Source organism: Neoarius graeffei, chromosome 21 (assembly GCF_027579695.1).
Source record: "Neoarius graeffei isolate fNeoGra1 chromosome 21, fNeoGra1.pri, whole genome shotgun sequence".
Taxonomy (NCBI): domain Eukaryota; kingdom Metazoa; phylum Chordata; class Actinopteri; order Siluriformes; family Ariidae; genus Neoarius; species Neoarius graeffei.
The window spans coordinates 19,531,939-19,557,940 of NC_083589.1; the positions used below are offsets into that span (position 1 = coordinate 19,531,939).

Sequence of the window (26,002 nt, forward strand, 5' to 3'; positions counted from 1 at the left end):
CAGGTTCATTTAAGGTTTAGATTAAATGAAATTAAATTCACATTTTCACCTAGTGTGTGTACCAAAACAGGAAGTCATGCATGACCACTTGATTGTGGTCATGCATGACTTCCTGTTTTGGTGTATACATTCAAGGTAACACAAAGAGTAATTCAAGTAGCCATTTGTCAACATATGGAAAATTAGAGAATACACAAATGAAACAAAAGTGTGTAGATCATCTTAAGTCAGAAAATAGCTATAAAACATACCTGAAATGCCCATATCCACTTTTAGGGCAAGAATTAAGAAGTGTAAAACAACCCAAACTGTAATGAACCAATCCGAAAGAGGATGAAGTTGTATTTTGCCCCTAACACACACTGAAGTAAAAACTTCTTGAATTTTTTACTTCAGTGTTTCAGACTGTTTCAGACATTTGATCTTGCTGTGGTTTTGACTGTTTGGATCAATTCCAAAATCTAAGCAGTTTATCTGTTGGTTCGGATGAAAATTCCATATAAATCCTACAAACAATCAAACACTCATTCTTGAGATATAGCACTATTAAAAGAGCCTCAAACAGACTCACAGATGGGCACACAGACAGACAGACAACCTAAAACCTGGTGACAGAGGCATAAATACACTCACTGGCCACTTTATTAGGAACATCCATCCACTTGCTGCTTTATAGAAGAAGAAGAAACCTTTGTCACATGCACACTTCAAGCACAGTGAAATTCATCCTCTGCATTTAACCCATCTGAAGCAGTGAACACACGCACACACACCCAAAGCAGTGGGCAGCCACACTAGAGCGCCCGGGGAGCAGTCAGGGGTTAAGTACCTTGCTCAAGGGCACTTCAGCACAAGGCCACCCCACGTTAACCTAACTGCATGTCTTTGGACAGTGGGGGAAACCGGAGCACCCGGAGGAAACCCACGCAGACATGGGGAGAACATGCAAACTCCACACAGAAAGGCCCTCGCCGGCCGCTGGGTTCAAACCCAGAACCTTCTTGCTGTGAGGCGACCGTGCTAACCACTACACCACCGTGCCGCCCCATCTTCTTTATGCAGATATCTAATCAGCCGATCCCTTGACAGCAGCACAATGTATAAAATCATCCATCCATTATCCATAACCGCTTATCCTGTGTGGGGTCGCAGGCAAGCTGGAGCCTATCCCAGCTGACTATGGGCGAGAGGCAGGGTACACCCTGAACAAGTCGCCAGATCATTTCAGGTCTGACACATAGAGACAAGCAACTATTCACACTCACATTCACACCTACTGTCAATTTAGAGCCACCAATTAGCCTAACCTGCATGTCTTTGAACTGTGGCGGAAACCAGAGCACCTGGAGGAAACCCACACAGACATGGACAGAACATGCAAACTCCACACAGGACAGCCCCCGGCAGCCGCTGGGCTCGAACCCAGAACCTTCTTGCTGTGAGGTGGCAGTGTTAACCACTACACCACTGTGCCACCCCTGCACAAAATCATGCAGATACAAATCAAGAGCTTCAGTTAATGTTCACTTCAAACATCAAAACAGAAAAAATTGTGATCTCAAAGTGTGACTTTAACTGTGGCATGGGAGTTGGTGCCAGATGGACTGGTTTGAGTATTTCAGAAACTGCTGATCTCCTGGGGTTTTCACACACAACAGTCTCTAGAGTTGACACAGAATGGTGCGAAAAACAAAAAACACTGAGTGAGCGACAGTTCTATGGGTGGAAACAAATGCCTTGTTGATAAAAGAGGTCAGAGGAAAATGGCCAGATTGGTTTGAGCTGTCAAGGAAGATATAGTAACTTCTTTACAACTGTGGTGAGCAGAAAAGCATCTCAGCATGCAACAGCAGAAGACCACATTGGATTCCACTCCTGCAGCCAGGAACAGGAATCTTAGAATCAAGAACAAGTTCCTATTAAAGTGGCCAGTGAGTGTAAAGTATTTTGGCGACAAACACTCAACACTTAGCTTAGCGAAAAAACAAGTCCAGATGGTTCTACAGAAAATAACTTAATCCCTAATGTTAAGTACGGTGGAGGATCTACAACCCCGATTCCAAAAAAGTTGGTACAAAGTACAAATTGTAAATAAAAACGGAATGCAATTTACAAATCTCAAAAACTAATATTGTATTCACAATAGAACATAGACAACATATCAAATGTCGAAAGTGAGACATTTTGAAATTTCATGCCAAATATTGGCTCATTTGAAATTTCATGACAGCAACACATCTCAAAAAAGTTGGGACAGGGGCAATAAGAGGCTGGAAAAGTTAAAAGTACAAAAAAGGAACAGCTGGAGGACCAAATTGCAACTCATTAGGCCAATTGGAAATAGGTCATTGTGACAGTTCATAAGGGTGGGTGGAGCACAGAAGGACGGCAGGCCAGAACTGAGTTCACAAAACTCTTTTTATTGTGACACTTTTCAGCGTACACTCTCCCAGACACTCAGACACATGCACACACATTAGTCATCTGGTTGGGGAGAGAGCTCCCTCTGCTCTCGCTCTCTCTCCTTAAATAGGGCGCGGTCACTGGGGAAGACACACAAACACATTAATTAACATCAGGTGCAGTGATTCTGCCACTTACCTTCCCTGACTCTGCCCTCCGGTCACAGACCGACGCTTGACCACGCCCCCACTGCCACATACCCCCACCGCCCGACTCAGGCCGGGCGGCTGTCCAGCCTGCAGCTGACTCCCCCCCCCGACGGGAGAGGAAGTCCGCCACGACCATCTGCGCACCCAGCCTGTGGATCACCTTGAAGTTAAAGGGTTGGAGTGCCAGATACCAACGGGTGATCAGCGCGTTGGCATCCTTCATGCGGTGGAGCCACTGGAGGGGCGCATGGTCCGAACAGAGGGTGAAAGGGCGTCCCAGCAGGTAGTAACGGAGGGCGAGGACCGCCCACTTGATTGCCAGGCACTCTTTCTCAATGGTGCTGTAGCGCCCCTCACGCACTGACAGCTTCCTACTGATATACAGTACTGGGCGATCCTCCCCCTCCACCTCCTGGGACAAAATGGCCCCCAGTCCTCTGTCCGACGCATCCGTCTGTAACAAAAAGGGGAGAGAAAAGTCAGGGGAGTGTAAAAGTGGCCCCCCACACAGTGCAGCCTTTACCTCAGAAAAAGCCCGCTGGCATTGCTCCGTCCACTGGACCGGATCTGGTGCCCCCTTTTTAGTCAGATCAGTCAGCGGGCTGGTGACGTCCGAATAATTAGGTATAAACCTACGATAATAGCCAGCCAGCCCCAGGAACTGTCTCACCCCCTTTTTGGTCTTGGGCCTCAGGCAGGCCGCAATTGCTGCTGTCTTGTTAATTCGGAGATTCACCTGCCCGTTGCCAAAGTGGAAGCCCAGATACCGTACTTCCACCCACCCAATCGCACACTTCTTCGGGTTGGCTGTGAGACCCGCTCGCCTCAGCAACCTAAGCACAGCCCTCAGATGTTGGAGGTGCCTCGGCCAGTCATTACTATAGATAATGATGTCATCGAGGTAGGCGGCCGCATAGGTGGCGGGGGGCGGAGGACCCTATCCATCAGCCACTGAAACGTAGCGGGCGCCCCAAACAGCCCAAAAGGAAGTGTGACAAATTGGTGTAAGCCGAACAGTGTGGAAAAGGCCGTTTTTTCTCGGGATAATGGAGTCAAGGGGATCTGCCAATAACCCTTTCTTAAATCCAGTGTCGAGTAAAAACGAGCCGTGCCTAGCCGATCGAGCAACTCATCAATATGAGGCATTGGGTACGCGTCGAATTTAGACACCGCGTTGACTTTTCTATAGTCTACACAGAACCGGACCGACCCGTCAGCCTTGGGTACCAAGACCACCAGGCTGCTCCAGTCACTGTGGGACTCCTCAATGATGCTCATTTCGAGCATGGCCTCGAGTTCTTCCTGAACCACTTTTTTCTTGTGCTCGGGTAACTTGTAAGGGCAGCTACGCACTACCATCCCTGGGGGCGTCTCAATGTGGTGCTCTATGAGGTTGGTGCGGCCGGGCAGGGGCGAGAACACGTCCGAAAACTCGGTCTGCAACTGGGCAACCTCCGCGAGTTGGGTTGGGGAGAGGTGGTCTCCACAGTGGACCGGAGAGGTACGTGATGCCAATGTTCCCTTTTGAACCTCCGGCCCCAGCTCCGCCTTCTCTGGAACCACCGACACCAACGCCATGAGGACCTCCTCGTTCCAGAGTTTGAGCAGATTGAGGTGGTAAATCTGTAGCGCCCCACCCCTATCCATTCGCCTCACCTCATAGTCAACGCCCCCGATTCGCCGTGTGACCTCAAAGGGTCCATGCCACTTGGCGACCAATTTGGAGCTCGATGTGGGCAACAGTACGAGTACTTTATCTCCCGGTGCGAACTCCCTAAGGCGCGTACCCTTGTCATACAGGTGGGTTTGTCATTCTTGGGCCTGCCGCAAATTCTCCTGAGTTAGGTGCGTGAGTGTGTGGAGTTTTGCGTGCAGGTCAATGACGTACCTGATTTCATTTTTACTTGGTGAAGGTCCCTCCTCCCAATTTTCCCGCAGCACATCTAGAATGCCGCGCGGCTTATGCCCGTATAACAATTCAAATGGGGAGAACCCCGTGGAGGCTTGGGGGACCTCTCGCACTGCAAATAGCAAGGGTTCGAGCCATTTATCCCAATTACGTGCGTCCTCACTTACGAACTTTTTAATTATATTCTTGATGGTGCGATTTAACCATTCAACTAAACCGTCCGTTTGTGGGTGATACACGCTGGTGCGGATCGGCTTAATACACAACAACCCATACAGTTCGTTCAGTGTACGTGACATAAACGGGGTGTCTTGGTAAGTCAGAATCTCTTTCGGGATTCCAACTCGGGAGATAATGCGGAAGAGTGCTTCCGCAATACTGCGTGCGGAGATATTGCGAAGAGGCACTGCTTCCAGGTATCGCGTTGCATAGTCCACCAGAACTAATATAAAGTGGTACCCTCGTGTTGACCAATCTAATGGCCCGACGAGATCCATCCCAATTCTTTCGAACGGGGTCTCAATTAACGGTAGAGGGCGCAAAGGCACTTTTGGAATGGCCGCTGGATTTACTAACTGGCATTCGCGGCATGCCGTACACCACTTACGGACATCGACGCGAATCCCTGGCCAATAGAACCGGGTCATTATTTGGGCTAGTGTTTTATCCTGCCCTAAGTGTCCAGCCATGGGATTAAAGTGAGCCGCCTGGAATACCAATTCCCGGTGGCTCTTCGGAATCAAAAGCTGCATGACTCGCTCTTTAGTCTGAGTGTCCTGCATCCTCACTTACGAATTTTTGGCATTTGGCTGGAGCATTTGACCAGTGATTACTCTCACTTGGTCAAATGCATGCCACAGAGTCTCATCTCGCGACTGCTCTAATGGAAAATCCGTGAGGGATTCCCCATTAGAGAGAGGAGGAGCCGGCGGCTCCTCACTCTGACACGGAGATGACGAAGACGGCTCTGTGACAGCTGCTCCCGCCAAAGCGACACCGGGACCTCCCCCTGTTAAACTATGGCAGGACCCACTCTTCACTAGATGACCCATTAACTCCCCAAATCCCGGCCAATCAGTCCCCAAAATTATCGAGTGGGTAAGGCGAGGATTAACCGCCGCCTTCACTATAAATTTTTCCCCTCGAAAAAGAATGTGGACCGACACTAGAGGGTAGTTGTGAACATCCCCATGCACACACAACACCTTCACCAATTGTGCTCCCCCCAATGCCTCATCTTGCACCAGGCTTTGGTGGATTGAGGTCTGATTACAACCAGAATCCACCAACGCCTGATATGTATCCCCTTGGACACTCACCGGTATGCAATATGCTCCGGCCCGATTGAGGGCAGCTCCTGGCGTGTCGGGGATCCGAACCACCACACCCACCTCCATCACCGAACACTGCTGTTGGAGGTGGCCCGGCTCCCCGCAGCGCCAGCAAACCAGCCCGGGCTTCCTCTCTGCACTAGTGCTCTGGGGCTCAGTCACCTGGGGGGGGGGGGGGGGAGAGACAGACACAGAAGGGAGAAACGGGAAGGCACCGCAGGTGCGGCGGGCCGGCTGGGGTGGCGCCGGCCCCCACCTCCGTGGTGGGGGAATGGGGCGAGGAGGAGACACAGGAGGAGGGGGAGAGAGAGAGAGGAGAGGAGAGAAGAGGTTGTCTGCTGTCCTGCCGTCGGGAAAGCTGCCAAATGGTCCTCCTCCAGCTCGATTGCCTGATCCAGTGATGCCGGGCGGTGGCACTGGACCCACTCTGCGGTTTCTGCTGGTAAATGCACAATGAACTGCTCCAGTACCACCTGGTCGATGAGTCCCTCGGCGTCGTGGTTGTCGGCCCTCAACCACTGCCAGCAGGCGTCCCGGAGTTGCTGGCCAAACGCGAACGGTCGACCGACTTCCTCCAAGCGCAAAGTGCGGAAGCGCTGATGTTGTTGCTCAGGGGTGCACCCCACACGCTGGAGGACAGCCCTGCGAACATCCGCGTAGGCCAGCCGGCGGTCGGTGGGGAGCTGTAGCGTGGCCAGCTGCGCCTCTCCCATTAGCAGGGGGAGGAGGCGCGCCGCGCGCTGTTCCACCAGCCACCCCGAGGTCTCTGCCACCTGCTCAAAGAGCGTGAGGAAGGCCTCGGGGTCGTCCTGTGGGCCCATCTTCATTAGGGTGAGGGGGGAAGGGCCCGCGGTGGTGGAGTTGGTGGACCCCGCCGACGCGAGGAGGTGCCGGAACACCTGACGATCTTCCTGTTGCGCCACCACCAGGGCCTCGAACCGTTGTTCTTGCTCCTTTCGGAGGGCGAGCAGCACCTGGTGCTGGCTCTGTTGGGCCATGGTGAGGGCGTGGATCAGGTCTGCGAAGGGGGAGGACTCCATGGGGCTGTTCTCTTCTGTGCTCGTCCCGGGTTCCGGCACCACTGTGACAGTTCGTAAAGGTGGGTGGAGCAAAGAAGGAAGGCAGGCCAGAACGGAGTTCACAAAACTCTTTTTATTGTGACACTTTTCAGCGTACACTCTCCCAGACACTCAGACACACGCACACACATTAGTCGTCTGGTTGGGGAGAGAGCTCCCTCTGCTCTCAGTCTCTCTCCTTAAATAGGGCGCGGTCACTGGGGAAGACACACAAACACATTAATTAACATCAGGTGCAGTGATTCTGCCACTTACCTTCCCTGACTCCACCCTCCGGTCACAGACCGACGCTTGACCACGCCCCCGCTGCCACAGTCATTAACATGACCGGGTATAAAAAGAGCATCTTGGGGCCCGTTTACACGAGGACGCTGTCGGGTAAAAACGACTAAATATTTTATCGGAAGTGCCTTTCGTCTACACGGGGACGGCGTTTCCGAGGCTGAAAAACGGAAAAAATTGAAAACGCCTTCCAAAGTGGATAAGTTAAAAACAGCTCCCATTGCATATCCGTCTAAACTACCTAATACGCGAAACTCTGCTCGGATCTGCTCACGTCGGGTACGCGTTTACGTCATACATATGTCATATACTGTACACGCCAGCCCGGGAAGTAAGAAAGTAAGTAAAAAAGTAAAAGCATGTCTGATTACATCGATCCAACGGACCTTCAAGCTGCTCTGGCAGCTTTAATAAACGTCCAGGAGTCCTTCGAACATCTATACCGAATCTGCACATATACCCTTAATGAACAGAGGCGGGTATAGTATGCTCTTACTTTTTTACTTACTTTCTTACTTACCATAGCCAGAGTAGTCAAAGTTTTTGCGGCGCAGATGTGCAGATCAGATAAGACGGAAGACGTTGCGCATGCGTGCAGACATAGCGGAGGTCTTTCACAGCACCGCCTGGCATGCACATCTGTGACAGAGCGCAATGCGTCTGTCACTAAACAGCGGTTCCTCCCGCTGGTCATGTTTCAATGGTCAAGTGCAATGGACTAAACCACAGTTGCAAAGAAATTCCAAATACAATCTGTGTTGTATGTTTGTTGTGGGTTTGGTAATGGGGGCTTTACAAGTATGTTTTGTTACAGGTACATTTGTTACAACTTTTAGATATGTATAAACCTGAAATGTTTGGTACGTGTTCATAGTAAAAGACGCGACACAGGTTTAAACAGCGCAATCATTTATTAGTTTTCACTATAAACAATAGAGTGTAAAGATTCATTAAGTGCGCACGTTTAACATCTGAATCCTTTTCTACTAGAGTTTATCTAACATCAGCCAGAAACGTTTGTAGCCATTTACCTGCTGTAGTCTTCCGGGTGCGGGACCAAAGCAGAATGCAGGTCTGAAAGCGCTTTTCAAGGTTTCTTCCACGATGCGCGGGAAAGCAGCTCATTAGAGCGGAGAGAAATGGTCTAAAAATCTTACGTAAGTGTTTGTTGTAATATTTAAGGTCTGCACATTGTTGTAGGAGTGTAATGCATGCAATGAAAATGTTTAGAACTGTTAAAATCTGTCTAGATGTGTTGACTGATTTTAATTGTGTTAAGACTGTGACGTAGTCTTTTAAATATGCGCTGCACTGTTCATTCAGGAGATGGCCTCGGCAGTGAGAGGACGCATGACTTGAGCTCTATGTGAGTAATGCCAGAGTAGCCTAGCTTGCGTGGGCATTTTGTCCCAGAATTTTTTTGTTTGTTTGGTTTTGTCATCAGTGTTTTTTTTTGTTTGTCCTGTTTGTGTTAACTGCCGGCTTAAGAATAAAAAGAAAACTATTTTTGTACAAGAATTTTCCTTATTTTGCTCATCATTCTGACTGACTACTCCATCCGCTCGGCACACTCTATTACAACATCCAATTGAATTCCACACATTTATGCGTCACCGTATAGACGCAGATTTCCTCCTTGAAAACGGTCGTGTAGACGCGGAAAAAAGTGAGAACGAAAACGGACTTTTGCGTTTTTGTTTCAGACCGTCCCCGTGTAAAGTGGGCCTTGGAGTGGCAGCGGCTCTCAGAAGTAAAGATGGGAAGAGGATCACCAATCCCCCTAATTCTGCGCCGACAAATAGTGGAGCAATATCAGAAAGGAGTTCAGCAGTGTAAAATTGCAAAGAGTTTGAACATATCATCTACTGTACAGTGCATAATATCATCAAAAGATTCAGAGAATCTGGAAGAATCTCTGTGCGTAAGGGTCAAGGTCGGAAAACCATACTGGGTGCCCGTGATCTTCGGGCCCTTAGACGGCACTGCATCACATACAGGCATGCTTCTGTATTGGAAATCACAAAATGGGCTCAGGAATATTTCCAGAGAACATTATCTGTGAACACAATTCACCGTGCCATCCGCCGTTGCCAGCTAAAACTCTATAGTTCAAAGAAGAAGCCGTATCTAAACATGATCCAGAAGCGCAGATGTCTTCTCTGGGCCAAGGCTCATTTAAAATGGACTGTGGCAAAGTGGAAAACTGTTCTGTGGTCAGACGAATCAAAATTTTAAGTTCTTTATGGAAATCAGGGACGCCGTGTCATTCGGACTAAAGAGGAGAAGGACGACCCAAGTTGTTATCAGCGCTCAGTTCAGAAGCCTGCATCTCTGATGGTATGGGGTTGCATTGGTGCGTGTGGCATGGGCAGCTTACACATCTGGAAAGACACCATCAATGCTAAAAGGTATATCCAGGTTCTAGAGCAACATATGCTCCCATCCAGACGACGTCTCTTTCAGGGAAGACCTTGCATTTTCCAACATGACAATGCCAAACCACATACTGCATCAATTACAGCATCATGCTGTAGAAGAAGGGTCTGGGTACTGAACTGGCCAGCCTGCAGTCCAGATCTTTCACCCATAGAAAACATTTGGCGCATCATAAAATGGAAGATATGACAAAAAAGACCTAAGACAGTTGAGCAACTAGAATCCTACATTAGACAAGAATAGGTTAACATTCCTATCCCTAAACTTGAGCAACTTGTCTCCTCAGTCCCCAGACGTTTACAGACTGTTGTAAAGAGAAAAGGGGATGTCTCACAGTGGTAAACATGGCCTTGTCCCAACTTTTTTGAGATGTGTTGTTGTCATGAAATTTAAAATCACCTAATTTTTCTCTTTAAATGATACATTTTCTCAGTTTAAACATCTGATATGTCATCTATGTTCTATTCTGAATAAAATATGGAATTTCAAACTTACACATCATTGCATTCCGTTTTTATTTACAATTTGTATTTTGTCCCAACTTTTTTGGAATCGGGGTTGTATGATGTTCCTTTTTGTCCTCCAAAAAGTCCTAGGAACCTTGTTAGGATACATGGAATTATGGACTCCATGAACTACAAGGTCATGATTGGATCTTCCAGTAGGACAATGATCCAAAGTTACACAAAGATGGTTCAGTAACCACAGAATCAAGCTTTCGATATGTCCCCTGATAAAAAAAAAACCATTGATAACCCATGGAATGATCTGAACAGGAGAGTCCACAAGAGAGGACCTAGAACCCTGAAGATACTGGAGATACTTCATGGTCTATACGCTCCAACCTCATCAAGATACATCAAGATCAAGAACAATATGAGACTCCATGTTGCTATAGTGGTCAAGGAAGGTTCCACAATGTAGTAGCACAGATGTGGTTCCTTAAAAAAATTGTTTGGGTTTTTTTCAGTGATTTTCTTAGAATACATCAAATTCAATTCAAGGTTCATTTTCTCTCATATTTTCAGGGTGACATTATGATATTATCCAAATGAGCCACAGACATTTGTTTGCCACTGAGGGTGCCAATCATTTTGGAGCTGGCTGTGTGGTTATTGTTAGCACTTAAATTATGTTCATGACTCATGAGAGTAAGCTGTTGGCCATGGTTCATTAATAAAGGGTTTTGTTTTTGTGTGTTTGTGTGTGTGTGTGTGTGTGTGTGTGTGTTAAATACTGGAACTCACAGTTTGGTGAGAGCTGGCAGCTCAGAGAAGGAGAGTGGGTCCACAGAGCATAGCTTATTCCAGGCCAGGCCACTACAACAAAAAATTGACTGTTTAAAAAACTTCCATTGATGGATGCTTATGTCAGGTTCTTCCACTTGCTGATGATATGGACTGTTGGCTTCATGGCATTCTAAACTGTTAATTCATAACGCTTTTCTTCCCTTGTTTAATTCTTCAGAAATGAGACAAATGGTTTACTGTTGCTTCATTCATATGATTTCTGTTACCACTTCAGCTCAAACTACCCAACTCTCCTCACATTTCACTTCACGTACAACCCATACCCAGTGTCATATCGTCAGATCATTATACAGGATAATGAATGTATCTGGTATTGCTTTCTACAAGAAATAATCCTTCCATAGCAACAATATTCCTTTAATGTTCTTACACCTCCATTTAGCCAAACCACTTTCACTAACTGAGCTTTTCAGTTATAACCATCACTCAGCCACTCATACTCACAGGGACTTGAGTAAAGGCAACCCTTGAAACGTGTCTGCTCGCAGCTCATGGATCTGGTTATGATGAAGATCACTAGTCAGTAAAGACAAGCATGAGTTATTGTTACATTGTTATTTTATTGTTCATCATATCATCTGAGTGTAAAAAAGTCCAGTTTCATTCATAACTCACATCTTTTGAATCTTTTTGCAGCCTTGGAGACTGGGAAGGGATTGGATTCGATTGTATGAAAGATCTCTACAAAGAAAACACATCTGTGGGTTATGGTTGGATCACAGATACAGGATAATTGCACTTATTCTCCAAATCTCTCATCACTTGCCTTGTCGATGGAAATGTCTTAAAATCGAACAAGAATGTAGACATATACTGTTCTGGTATTATGAAGAGTGGATAAGAATTAAAGGGCTGATGACACGAACATGACTCTATGCAATTTCTTAAATAAACTATACAACATGGCAAACATGTTAGATTTCTGTTATAATTACGTGAAAAGAAGCTGTTGTTACGCGAATATCCAACTTTTAATTGCACAGCGCAAGAAAACTGGGTCCGTGGCTCGCAGCCATGTTGTGACGTCAGCGGAAGAACACGCTGCGGTTCACTGGCTGTTCTACTCTGGTTCTACTCAGTGGAAATGGCGCATGAAAACGCCGGTGAACTCTCTAGTGCTAGCTCTTCCTCTTCTGGGAGTCTAGAATTGTGTTGATCTCTTCCGAATAGAATCTATGATAGCCTACCCTCTTTACCCTTTGCCTCTCGTTGCTAGGTGGCAGTTACATGAAAGCTGCAAGCTTTCACAAGCAAATACATGACTGATATCACGCCGACTTTATGATTACATTTATGATTATCATGTAGAATCTATAGCTCTATGTACCTTTATCTTATGTCATTTCACAACACGTTCTGACAGGAGGACTGTCTTTGGATCCGGCATAGCTACTAGTAGACCCCCTCCGGAATACTGGCAGTGTTGCCAGATTGGGAGGTTTCCCGCCCAGTTGGGCGGTTTCAAGTGCATTTTGGTGGGTTTTGAACATATTTTGGGCTGGAAAACTTCAGCAGTATCTGGCAACAGATACTGCTGATGTTTTCCAGCCCAAAATATGTTCAAAACCCACCAAAATGCACTTGAAACCGCCCAACTGGGCGGGAAACCTCCCAATCTGGCAACACTGCCAGTATTCCGGAGGGGGCCTACTAGTAGCTATGCTGGATCCAAAGCTAAGCCGGCAACACTGTGTAGGCACTGCTGATGGTAGTAACACACGTTTGTGCTGAACTGAACACCCAAGAGATTCTTTTAAGCTGGGAAGGGTGTCAAAACAATCCAAATCGAAGTGTTCAGAGCACAGGACGGATGTTGGTGAGGGCTCCCACTTGTCACGAGTGCGCCTGACTTGCTTCACCCACTTCGCATGCAGCTCGGGATCTCTGGGAAACTTGAATAAACTTACCCCATCCTTGTGGGTTTTGGAGCAAAAGCCGGCAACACAACGCGAAGGCATAATAACTATATATATATATATATATATATATATATATATATATATATATATATAAATAAAATAATGTATAATAAAAATACTAATAATGATAAACTGAACACCTGTCGCATCAACAACAAACTGGTAAGTTAGGAGGAAGGTTCTTTCGCTGATGTCATATAGCTCCTCCTCCTCCTTCGTCTCCTGGGTGCTGCAGCCCCGTCAAATTTGCCCAGATAGCCGCGTTTTTTATCATAACTTGTAAAATAGGCGCCTTCGTGAATTAATATATGGATCATCAGGAATTACTTTTTATGTTATAAAACATCGCCAAAGATGTCAAAAATGTGTCATCAGCACTTTAAGAGCACTCACAGCATCTGCAGGTTGGGTAGCTGCTCACATACTGTGCTAGGTAGAGATGTGATTCTCGCACCTGTGATCGTGCTGAACACAGAGACAACCACTGCAATTAAATCACAAGTATACTCCATATCTGAAATATTTTCAAACTACTATAGTTTTTATGTGCAAGTCATGTCATGAAGCAAAGTGGAAGCCAAATGGAGGCAAACGATTTGTGCTTTCACGGTTTTTCTAGAGAATCAGACAGGGTTATGCATATACAGTACTGTGCAAAAGTCTTAGGCACATGCAATGAAATGCTGTAGAGCAAAGATGCCTTCAAAATAATGAAATTAAATATTTCTACATTAAAAATACCATAAAGATCAGTAGGCAGTACTGCATGGAAAAAGTCAGTGTTTGGTCAGACAACCTTTTGCTTAAAAAAAATAGTAGTCTCAGGTACAGTTTGTGCAGTTTTATAAGGAGATGAGCTGTAGGTTTTACTGAGCATCTTACAGAAACAGCTGCAGTTCTTCTGGACACTTTGACTGTCACACTTCCTTATTATTTTTTCAGCAAAACCAAGTGTGGCAGCGGGGGCGTGGTCAAGCGCCGGTCTGTGACAGGAGGGCGGAGTCGGGGAAGGTAAGTGGCAGAATCGCTACACCTGAGGGTAATTAACCTGTGTTTGTGTGTGTTTTCCCCAGTAAACCGCCCTCTGCTTAAGGAGGGAGAGGGAGAGCGGAAGGGAGCTCTCTCCCCAGCCAGACGACTTGTGTGTGTGTGTGTGTCTGTGTGCGTGGCTGAGAGAGTGGTGTATGCGTCTGAAAAGAGCAAATAAAAAAGTCATTGAATTTTACTCTGTCCTGCCGTCCTCTGTGCTCCACCCACACGCGATTCTCGCTACACCGAGCAGCCTTCATTATGTTTTTGTCTGAAAAGTGGTCCGTTATGTAATATGCTGCTTTCTTTACTGACATACAAACATTTTTCTGTAACCTTTAATTTTGTGCTGGAAAACTAATAAATCTGAAGTGTTTTTGTGCTGGTTCCATAATGTAGAAGTCATAAAATAAAAGTCTATAACAAAGTTTGTGTTTGTTTGTTTTTTTAAAGTGGGTGCCTAAGACTTTTGCACAGTACTGTTTGTACAGTTGGTCCACAAAGTATTCAGCTCCCTTCAGTTTTTTCACACATTGTTGTGTTATAGATTTTATAAAAAATAGATTAAACTGACTTCTTTGGCCATCAATGTACCCACAATAATCCATAACGACAATGAAAAATGTTGCGAATTTAATTAAACATCAAAAGCTGAAAACTTGCATTTAGATAAGGATAACTCCATATTCAGGACTTTGGAGAAGCACTTTTTTGGCACCAAATACAGCTACAATTCCTTCTTGGGTAAGTCTGTACAAGCTCCACATACCTGGATTTGGGGAGTTTCTCTTATTCTGCCTACCAGATGTTCTCAACTTCAATCAGACTGGATAGTGAGTGTCTGTGACCTGCCATCTTTAGGTCTCTACACAGATGTTTTATTGTGTTCATTCCTACACTTTTTCTATCCCACTTAAGGACATTCAGAGACTTGACCTAAAGCCACTCCAGCACTGGCTGGGCTGTATACTTTGGGTCACTATCATTCTGAAAGTTCACTCTGGAGCAGGTTTTCTTCAAAGATCTCTCAACACTTGGAAAATTCATCCATCCATCACTTCCAACCAGTCTCCCTGTCCTGCTGCTGAGAAGCACCCTTATGGCATGATGCTGCCACCACCATCCTTCACTACAGGGATGGCATTAGCCACTTAATGAGTAGCACCTATTTTTCCCCAGATGTAGTACTTAGAGTTTAAGTTAAAACCTAAAAAGTTCAATCTCATGCTCACGTTTCCTCATGCTCTCAGAGACCTTTAAGTAGCTTCCCTCTACAGACTCCAGCATAAACCATAAAGACTGATGGAGTATTTCTGAGATGGTGGTCCTTTTCCCCATCTCTGGTCAGTTTTCCTATATTTATGGAGGACTTCTGAAGCATTCATATATCTCTGAGGAAAGCAGACTCATACAAAATGTGTGTTCACAGATGCTCATGATTGGCTAGTGGGATTCAAGCTAATAATTGCTGGATGATAGGGCAAATTTTGATCCATTTTAAATTAAATCTATAAGACCAAAAACTGAAGTGGTCTGAATACTTTTCAAATCCAGTCTATATATTCCTTCATCTTTAGTAACCATTTTATCCTGGTCAGAGTTGCAGTGAATCCGGAGTCTATCCTGAGAAAACTGGATGTGAGGCAGTAATTTAGAATATCCAATCCATCCACCGGCATGTTTTTGGGAGTTAGGAGGAAACCTACAAGGCCACTGGAAGACCTTGCAAAATATACACTATATAATTTAAACAACCAGAGTAATGCTTCTAGCTAATGATGTATAAATTATAAAAATGTATAATTAAAAAGAACAAAAAACAATACTTTTGTGGCAGTCCTGATAAACAACTAAACTGGATACATTGTGTATAATAAGTGAATATTGCTACCGTATATATTTCCAGTGTATTTGCTTGGTCAGTAATTCCAGTATTTTGTGGTAATGCAGAGAAGGTGCTTAAGTAAACAGTGTATTTGAGGACATGGTTTGAGAGAACAGTGGGAACTCACAGCCTCTCCAGACTGTGTGTGCCTGTGAGATCTGGGAACTGCATGATATCTGCTGCTCCATTTAAAGACCTAAACACAACAGGAAAAAAGTATGTGACACTCTTGCTGTGGTCAAAGTTGGTGCTGTAATTTAATCATGAAGACAATAAAATGTGATGGTTCATTGATCCAAATTGTAGCTTGGCTCACAGCGTTCTGAGCTCTGGCAAGTGCTGGAAAGCAGACTGACCAACAAATTGAATGGGGTTGTCATAGAAGAATCTGTCAGAAAGAAAAAAAAACCCAACATATTAAAAAACTATGCTTTCACATGTTTTTGACAAACAGTAAAAAATGAGAACAAGTCATGATTTACATCATCATATTCACACTGATCTATCAAGACATAACTCCCAAGATTTTATTCATTGCTAATATTACAGTATCTCAGTTAAAAAGTAGGAATATGAGCTTAGCACAGAGATTCTGGTGCAAAAAGTTTGAAAAGTTATACATCATTCAGTAATCTCAGAGTTTACAACATAGAAAGTACTGAGAAAGTCAGTGATTTGTGCTCTATGTAATATGAGTATAATCTATATAACCAGAATTAAGAGGGGTTTAGAACCATTTAAAATGCTAAATGCACTTAGTAACAGTTTAATCATATTGGTACTGATCATAAATGAACACATATAGAGACCTACATTGTTAAGAGAGAGGGGTTTCCAATGAAGGCATGCTCAGGGATGGACTTAATGTTGTTGTTGTGAAAGGCCCTGCAAAGAAAAAGTAGACATGTAGCCAATGAAAATAAAGGTATAAAATAAAGGTACTGATAGTAAGGGGAAAGACACACTGTGGCTACTTACAACTCCTTTAAAGTCCTCAAGGTTCTGATAGCGATGGGGAACTCCTCCAGACTGTTGTAGTTCAAATCCCTGTTAATACAGACAGATTTGGATTACAGTATTACGAGGAAAGTTAATTTGTCCTTCTGTTCACATTTATACATGTAAGAGACTGATTTAAAAAAAGTACGATGTATTAGTACTTATTGTTATGACTTTTTACTTTGATTTTTTCTCATCTTTACTATTGTAATGCACTTATATCTTCAAGCAAAATAAACTGGATAATTGGAGATTGAAAACCTGTCCGGTTTTAGTAAGTCTGTGCTCACTGTAGCCTCAGATTCTTGCTCTTGGCTGACAGAAGTGCAACCTGATGTGGGATTCTGCTATTGTAGCCCATTCACCTCAAGGTTCAGCATGTTGTGCATTTTGAGATGCTTTTCTGCTGACTACATTTGTAAAGAGTGGTTATTTGAGTTACCATACATTCTCATCAATCTTCTCTGTCATCAACAAGGTGTTGTTCTTTTACAGGACTTCTGCTCTCTGGATTTCATAATTTTTCACACCATTCTGTGTGAGACTGCTGTGTATGAAAATCCCAGGAGATGAACAGTTTCTGAAATACTCACACCAGCCCATCTGATGCCAACAACCATACCACAGTTTATTCTTGTTTGAACATCAGAACAAGTGACTGCACTACAATTAAATACAACACTGCAACCCACATAATGAGGACATTCATATACTGACACACAGGATGTATCTTACATAGTACTTAGTATTTTAGTTCATCACAGAGATTAGAGGCTTAAAATTGTACATCCATGTGTAGCATAATAAAAGGAATAATGTATTATTTGTTATGTAGGTACATTCAGTCCATCTCTTTAAGAAACTACATTTCCCATCAGCCAACTTCCGCGTTGACCTACGTCAAGCGTGGGCGGGATCATCTACGTCACATCCTCCAGGAAGGCATAAACCACCCGGAAACTCCTAGCTCCTTCTCTTTTGGTGCCGTGATTTCAACACGGACACAGGGAGGAATCGTTCGCTCCGCGAGCAAACCCAAAAAGACGTCTTTTCTTTTCTTTCTTGCAAGAATCAGAGTTTCGCGCTTTTCTTTGTTTACCTTTGGCCATGGTAGACTCTAAGATCACGCGATTTCAAACTCAGCTTGAGTTTACAACCGGTTTTTCATTTGTTCCTTATAAGTACGTACAACACTGCAACCAGGCAGTTATTTTAAAGTTAAGAAGCGACTGGATCCTTTTTAACTCAAAAGCTGTGCACATTGTTTAATCAGAGACTTTCTTTTCATCACAAGCGACTACACGTCGGATCAAGAAGTTCTCTGCGCCTCACGGAAGCGACTCACGTGCTCCACAATGGCGAAACTCCAAAAGTCTCAGAACATCTCTTCATAATCTTGCTAGAGGCAAGATACTGAGTAAGACTTGGCATTCGGGCAAAACCTAGTCTTAGGAATTAGCTTTTATTGAAGTAGTGTGAATTTAAACTCACGCTTAATTGTTACACTATAGACACGCAGCATGTTGAATTGATTTATTTTGTTTTAATTTCTCAGTTGTTTAATAGATAGGCTTTGCATGCTTCTCTTTATTCCTTATTAACACCTTTTGTCTTAATTCCACGAGGTAGGACCCTTGGGCCTTAGCTAGCCACATATGGCTAATTCTTTGTCTAATTAGCAACCAAAGCTAGCTCACCAGGCCTCACAAACACCTTAGCTAAACACATGGCTAATTCTTTTGTTCCATTAGCCTCCAGGGCTAATTGTATTGTCTCAAGGGATCACAAGGCCTCCACCACGTGGAGTTAGCTACACAGAGCTAATCTTTTGTCTCTAACACGTGGCGGTCCTCCCCCACACACACAAACACACCTTTAGCTAGCAACCAGAGCTAAATCCTTCGTTCTCAAACCCCACGTGGTGACACACCCTCCTTAGCTAGCATTCCTTTGTCTTAGCTTAGCCACACGAGGTTAATCTAAGCACACACAAACACGTGGTCACCAGGCCCCACCAGGCCTGACACACACAAACATACCTAGCTAGCATCCCATGCTAGCCTTCTGCTCAGGCCACAGGGCCTTTCACACACACAGGCCACACACACAAGCACACATTAGCAACACGTGCTAATTCTTTGTTTTCCTTAGATAACATTCCTTTGTCTTAGCTAGCAACCAAGTTAGGCCTCACCAGGCCTGACACACACAAACACATCTTAATTAGCACACAAAGCTAATCTTTGGTTTTCACCACAACACACCCACACTCACACGCTCATCAAGTATATCTCACTGTTTGTATATATTTCAACTGCCATTATCCATTTTTATCTTTGTTATAATAAATTCATTTATTATTGAAACTGCGTGTTTGTGTTCCAATATTTATGAGGTCACACAATCTCCCAAAGAATTCAAAAAGGTGCATATAAGTTATGTAATACGGTAAGTGATCATAATAATTTGGAATATACCATAATTTAGCTGTTTGGAAATGTATTATTAAGCACCAAAATTAATGGTATTAATTAATGAGACTGATTCCATGAGTGATTTAATGATAAATGAGACTGATTCAATTTAAACGATTCAAATGAGACTGATTCAATTTTAATTATTAACCTTCAGATTTAATGAGATTGATCACTCAATTATCCAAATGCACCTACATATTAAATTGGTGCCCCGTGTGAGGAGATTGGTTTGTTGACTTCTTGAATATTGTTGCAACAACAGATAAACCATCAGTTTGTTTAAGCAACTGCTAAAGTATATCCCCAGGTGTGTTAAACGGTTAACAGTAGCGTGATAACCATATCACAAAATACTAATAACCTATTGATAACTTAGGATAAGAGAGCATTGTCAGCAAAAACAGCCTTATCAACTGATTAATTAATTACATAGTTAATATTAATTAATAAAAAGTAATTAATAAATTAACTCATTGATTAATTAATTATCCAATATCCAAACTAAGCGAAATGGCATCCCCTCGTGTCTCAAAAATTGAAGACAATGCTCAAGACGTGTCTCTCCTTGAGGTCATCGCAGACCTCATTCACTGCTCTGCCTCCGAAAAGGCAAACATTAGGAACACGAGTAAGAGTGAACGCCAAAACAACATAGATAACTCGGGGGCGTCGTGGCTCAGGTGGCTAAGGCGCCATACCATAAATCCGGGGACCCGGGTTCGATTCCGACCCGAGGTCATTTCCCGATCCCTCCCTGTCTCTCTCTCCCACTCATTTCCTGTCCTGTCTCTACACTATCCTATCCAATAAAGGTGAAAAAAGCCCCAAAAATATATTTAAAAAAAACATAGATAACTCGAACAAACATATGAGAGATCCAAAAGAAACAACTTTTAGTGTCCAAGCGGCACTAGGTAAACTATTTCTGTCATACTTCCAAGATACTGACTCAGAAATCAGACGCCTCCGCGGAGAGGTTGAAAGGCTGACCACCAGCAACGCCGAGCTGGCAGCCGATAATAATGAGTTACATAGGGAGCGTGAGCTCTTGAAGAACTCCCTTGATTGCGCCAAAAGGCTAGAGAAAACCAAAAAGGCTGCCCAGAGGGCTGCTGAGGAGCAGACCCCCCAAGAAGAGCGCGAGGGGCATGAAAGACCCCCAACGATGCGCCAAAGTTCAGAGCGGGAAGAGGCGTCTGAACCGGACACCGTAGATTACCTGGTAGAGAACCAGACACCCCGCCAAACTCCATCAACTCGCTACACGACTTCGCTGTTTAGCCAGGGTGGAGCCGTACTGTGCTCATCCCGAGCCCAGGACCATAGCACACCCAGGTCAGTGTGCTACAGTATCCCTGATCCATCTTCGGATGAGTCAGGCTATGAATCTAGTGCGAAACGGGAGCAACACCAGAGTAGCTTAGATAGTGAGTACTCAGGAGAGCCAAGAAGGCTGCACAAGGACGTGCACCAAACTCTTCACTTACGGCAAATTGACCTACTTGCCAAAGATGTCGAGCGATTCGATCCCGACAATCAAAGAACACATGTAAATGATTATTTGCGAGAAATTGACTGATGCCTGATGGACCTGCCGAACGCCACAACGCGAGAAAAACTTAAACTGATCTGGAAGCCCTCCAGTAGCAGCGTTCGTGCCTTTTTAGAGACGCTACCCCCAAACATTTGCGATAGTTATTCGAAACTTCACAACTACATGAGGGAAGAATATGCGCCGTACACGGACGAAACCTCCGTGACATTGTGTGCATTACAAATCACACAAAAACGGTCTGAGGCGCCTCGTGAATATTATAGATGGCTACGTACTGCCTATTTCCAGGGTAGTAGCGCACCAGGCTTGGAAGAAGATAGAGGTTTCAAATCCCTCTTCTTACATAACCTCCACCCAAGCGTGCGGACTCAAGTCGCACTGACGTGTCGACAGGGTTTCCACTCGATGAGGGAAATTAGGTAACTAGCCCAAATGACCTGGGAGACCATTGTCAAAACCGCAAATGGAAACGATAATGAACCCAGAGTCCTTAGGCTCTAGGATGCAGATAAGCCCCCGCTAGCCTTAGGAGGCGAAGCTCCAAAAGGGGGACCCCCCTGGAGAAATCCTGGTCCGAACCGCCTCTTGCCGAGCCATCACCAGCGTGAGCTGAGAAATCGGCAAGGTAAGGCCAGGAAGGACCGAAGGCAAGTCCACAGTGACTATGGCAACCGCCCATCACATGAAAAGGGTCGTAGGGAACAACAAGGCGGTTGGCAGCAAGACCGTCATCCCCGCTCTGGCCAGAGACGGCAGGAGTGTTCCGACTGTAACTCTAAACGTAGGGGTAGAGATGACCGACGCAGTGACTCAGACCAACCTGGTGAGTTCCGCTCAGAGCTGGAATCTTTAAAAACCCAGTTGGCTGAGATTAAAGAACTGTTACAAAAGAGGTCAGACCCCTCAACAAAATAAATCGAAACGAGCGTAAAAGAACAAAAGGCCTACTACGACCGAAAAGCCTCCCATCACAAATATCAAATAGGCAACAAAGTCCTATATTTTAACTTTACCAAACCGGTAGGAGTTTAAAAAAAAAAAAAGTTCCTACCACACTGGTCGGGACTTTTCGATCGTAGGAAAACTGTCCCCCGTCGCGTATCGCATTAGGACATCCAGGCCCAATCAAACGCTCTCATATTGATTTCCATACCAATCAAATCAAGCCTTTTGAACAGTCCTCACTCCAAGAGGGGGGGACGATAGCTAGGCCCATCCTGTCCACCTAGCTTGTACACCTCACTCACCCATAAGCGTACACTAACATTCCCGGTCAGACTTACCAACCCAATAAAGTAATAACCCTTCGGTATAACATGGTAGATAAAATACTAAAATCCGCTATTATTACTAGTGTGTATTCATCGCAAATACACCTGGCATATAGTCTTGGCAGTGCTATCCTCATTTTTGTGAATCCACAAGACTTAGAGATGTGCACCTCCACTAAAGACATCCACTGGGTCTGCCCAGGCAACCCATACATAACGCTACACGCCAAGCTGGATAAGATGGTCTGCGTTCCTGACAGCTTTAGCCGCAGTAGCGCTCGCTTTCTGGCCAGACCACCCACTGCTATTACACCTTTCTAGAAGATTAGGTTTACCAACCCAAACACTAATACTTCTTCCCTTCCTTCATTTCTTCTCTTTTCTTGTTTTTTTTTATGCGTAGGAAATGAAGTATGTATGTTTCATGTTCAATGTTAATTTTTTTTTTAGATGTGACTTGTGACCTAGTTAGCTAGAGTGATTATATGGCCAAAATGCCCATAGCCTGAGTATATGCCCAAAATGTCTCTGCCTCCAACTGTCCTCCTGGAACTCATGAGTTTACACAGTTTTCACAGGACACCATGGACTGTACAGAGCAAGGCTGCCTCAAGGACTACGGACATGTGGACTGTACGGTACTGTGCTCTCAGTGCTACGACTCCATCATACCCCTGAGACCAAAAGGGGGATTGTAGGTACATTCAGTCCGTCTCTTTAAGAAACTACATTTCCCATCAGCCAACTTCTGCGTTGGCCTATGTCACGCGTGGGAGGGATCATCTACGTCACATCCTCCAGGAAGGCATAAACCACCCGGAAACTCCTAGCTCCTTCTCTTTTGGCGCTGTGATTTCAACACGGACACGGAGGAATCGCTCGCTCCGCGAGCAAACCCAAGAAGACGTCTTTTCTTTTCTTTCTTGCAAGAATCAGAGTTTCGCGCTTTTCTTTGTTTACCTTTGGCCATGGTAGACTCTAAGATCACGCGATTTCAAACTCAGCTTGAGTTTACAACCGGTTTTTCATTTGTTCCTTATAAGTACGTACAACACTGCAACCAGGCAGTTATTTTAAAGTTAAGAAGTGACTGGATCCTTTTTAACTCAAAAGCTGTGCACATTGTTTAATCAGAGACTTTCTTTTCATCACAAGCGACCACGCGTCGGATCAAGAAGTTCTCTGCGCCTCTCGGAAGCGACTCACGTGCTCCACAATGGCGAAACTCCAAAAGTCTCGGAACATCTCTTCATAATCTTGCTAGAGGCAAGATACTGAATAAGACTTGGCATTCGGGCAAAACCTAGTCTTAGGAATTAGCTTTTATTGAAGTAGTGTGAATTTAAACTCACGCTTAATTGTTACACTATAGACACGCAGCGTGTTGAATTGATTTATTTTGTTTTAATTTCTCAATTGTTTAATAGATAGGCTTTGCATGCTTCTCTTTATTCCTTATTAACACCTTTTGTCTTAACCCCACGAGGTAGGATCCTTGGGCCTTAGCTAGCCACATACGGCTAATTCTTTGTCTAATTAGCAACCAAAGCTAGCTCACCAGGCCTCACAAACAACTTAGCTAAACACACGGCTAATTCTTTTGTTCCATTAGCCTCCAGGGCTAATTGTATTGTCTCAAGGGATCACAAGGCCTCCACCACGTGGAGTTAGCTACACAGAGCTAATCTTTTGTCTCTAACACGTGGTGGTCCTCCCACACACACACCTTTAGCTAGCAACCAGAGCTAAATCCTTCATTCTCAAACCCCACGTGGTGACACACCCTCCTTAGCTACCATTCCTTTGTCTTAGCTTAGCCACACGAGGTTAATCTAAGCACACACAAACACATGGTCACCAGGCCCCACCAGGCCTGACACACACAAACATACCTAGCTAGCATCCCACGCTAGCCTTCTGCTCAGGTCATAGGGCCTTTCACACACACAGGCCACACACACAAGCACACATTAGCAACACGTGCTAATTCTTTGTTTTCCTTAGATAACATTCCTTTGTCTTAGCTAGCAACCAAGCTAGGCCTCACCAGGCCTGACACACACAAACACATCTTAATTAGCACACAAAGCTAATTATTAACCTTCAGATTTAATGAGATTGATCACTCAATTACCCAAATGCACCTACAGTTATTTTGTTAGGATTATAGACCAGCACGGCTGTGATTTAGCTGTAGGCATGATTGCTGCAGGTAATCACATCCATGCTGATATTCATTATATACATGTTAATGCGGAAACACCTGTTGAGGAGGAAGTTTAAAATGTACTGTGCTCCTTTAGGACCAACAAGAGCAGTAGAACGGATGTAAAAACTAAAGGTTTAAAATACAATGACAGCAAAAACCTAGTGTGTCTCATATGATGTCTTCTCATGCTGATATGGACATTAGTAACAATTCCATCAGTATGGCTTCACTGCAATATAACATAACATCTCATCTCATTATCTCTAGCCGCTTTATCCTGTTCTGCAGGGTCGCAGGCAAGCTGGAGCCTATCCCAGCTGACTACAGGCGAAAGGCAGGGTACACCCTGGACAAGTCGCCAGGTCATCACAGGGCTGACACATATGGCCCTTTTCCACTACCCTTTTTCAGCTCACTTCAGCTCGCTTCAGCTCACTTCAGCCCGACACGGCTCGCGTTTCGACTACCAAAAACCAGCACGACTCAGCTCGCTTCAGCCCTGCTTAGCCCCTAAAACTCGCACCGTTTTGGAGTGGGGCTGAAGCGAGCCAAAGCGAGCCGAGTGAGGCTGAGGGCGTGAGCAGACACTCCCCTGTGCACTGATTGGTGAGGAGGAGTGTCCTCACATGCCCACACACGCCCCGCGAGCGCGCTGGGATCTGTAAACACCGCAAACCCGGAAGGAGAAGAATTACGAATTACGAGAATTTCTGAAGCCTTATGCGCCTCGCCTCATCTATACACTCTTGCCAGTATCTGTCCGCGTTGTCGGTGACAACAAGCCACAGCACCAAGACCAGCAACACTAACGACTCCATGTCCTCCATGTTTATTGTTTACTATTCGGGTTGTGAGACTACTGCTTAAAAGATCACTGATGTCACTGTTTGCGCTGCTTAACGACATCACCTGACGTCCACCCACTTTTGCTAACTCCACCCAATGTGTCCACCCACTTCCAGCCAGCACGGTTCAGCGCGGTTGTAGTCGAAATGCAACTCCAACAGCCCCGCTCAGCCCGACTCAGCCCGGCACGGCTCAGCCCAACTCAGCCGCGTTTGTAGTGGAAAAGCGGCAATAGACACAGACAACCATTCACACTCATATTCACACCTATGGTCAATTTAGAGTCACCAGTTAACCTAACCTGCATGTCTTTGGACTGTGGGGGAAACCGGAGCACCCGGAGGAAACCCACGCAGACACGGGGAGAACATGCAAACTCCGCATGGAAAGGCCCTCGTCGGCCACGGGGCTCGAACCTGGACCTTCTTGCTGTAAGGTGACAGCACTAACCACTACACCACCATGCCGCCCGCAATATAACATACCTTTTCAAAAAAGGTCTCATGAGTCTTGCAGCAAATTACAGAGATATTTCTATTGGTGCAAATATGAGTGGAATTCTTGCCAAAATAATTATGATTAGATTGAAAGATGCATATGAACAACATATTGGTGAAGAGCAGTTTGGATTCCATGTCTGTGAAGGTTCTCAGTCATCCAGGTCATAGTAAACCATAGGTGCTAAAGAAGGCAACTGGACTTGCTTGAAATTCTTGAAGACGTTTCACCTCTCATCCAAAAGGCTTCTTTAGTTCTGTCTGACTTGTGGGGAGTTCCAGATATTTATCCTCTAGTGGATCAAAAGCAACCCTAAGGAGAGTCATTGAGTCATTGAGTCAACCTGGGTCGTTGA

At 45.0% G+C, this 26,002-nt stretch overlaps 1 protein-coding gene across 1 annotated transcript in view; it reads right to left on the bottom strand.

The window, feature by feature from the left end:
• The window catches only part of LOC132869944 (leucine-rich repeat-containing G-protein coupled receptor 5-like), a gene marked incomplete at its 3' end in the record, with an annotated part of 250,936 nt that overhangs the window by 34,186 nt on the left and 190,748 nt on the right, over positions 1 to 26,002 (bottom strand). The window contains exons 7-14 of the mRNA XM_060903511.1: positions 16,771 to 16,839; positions 16,606 to 16,677; positions 16,109 to 16,180; positions 15,920 to 15,988; positions 13,272 to 13,343; positions 11,575 to 11,640; positions 11,404 to 11,475; positions 10,897 to 10,968 (exon numbers count right to left, since the gene is read on the bottom strand). Coding sequence (XP_060759494.1) covers positions 10,897 to 10,968; positions 11,404 to 11,475; positions 11,575 to 11,640; positions 13,272 to 13,343; positions 15,920 to 15,988; positions 16,109 to 16,180; positions 16,606 to 16,677; positions 16,771 to 16,839 — 564 coding nt within the window. The remainder of the gene's footprint in view (positions 1 to 10,896; positions 10,969 to 11,403; positions 11,476 to 11,574; positions 11,641 to 13,271; positions 13,344 to 15,919; positions 15,989 to 16,108; positions 16,181 to 16,605; positions 16,678 to 16,770; positions 16,840 to 26,002) is intronic.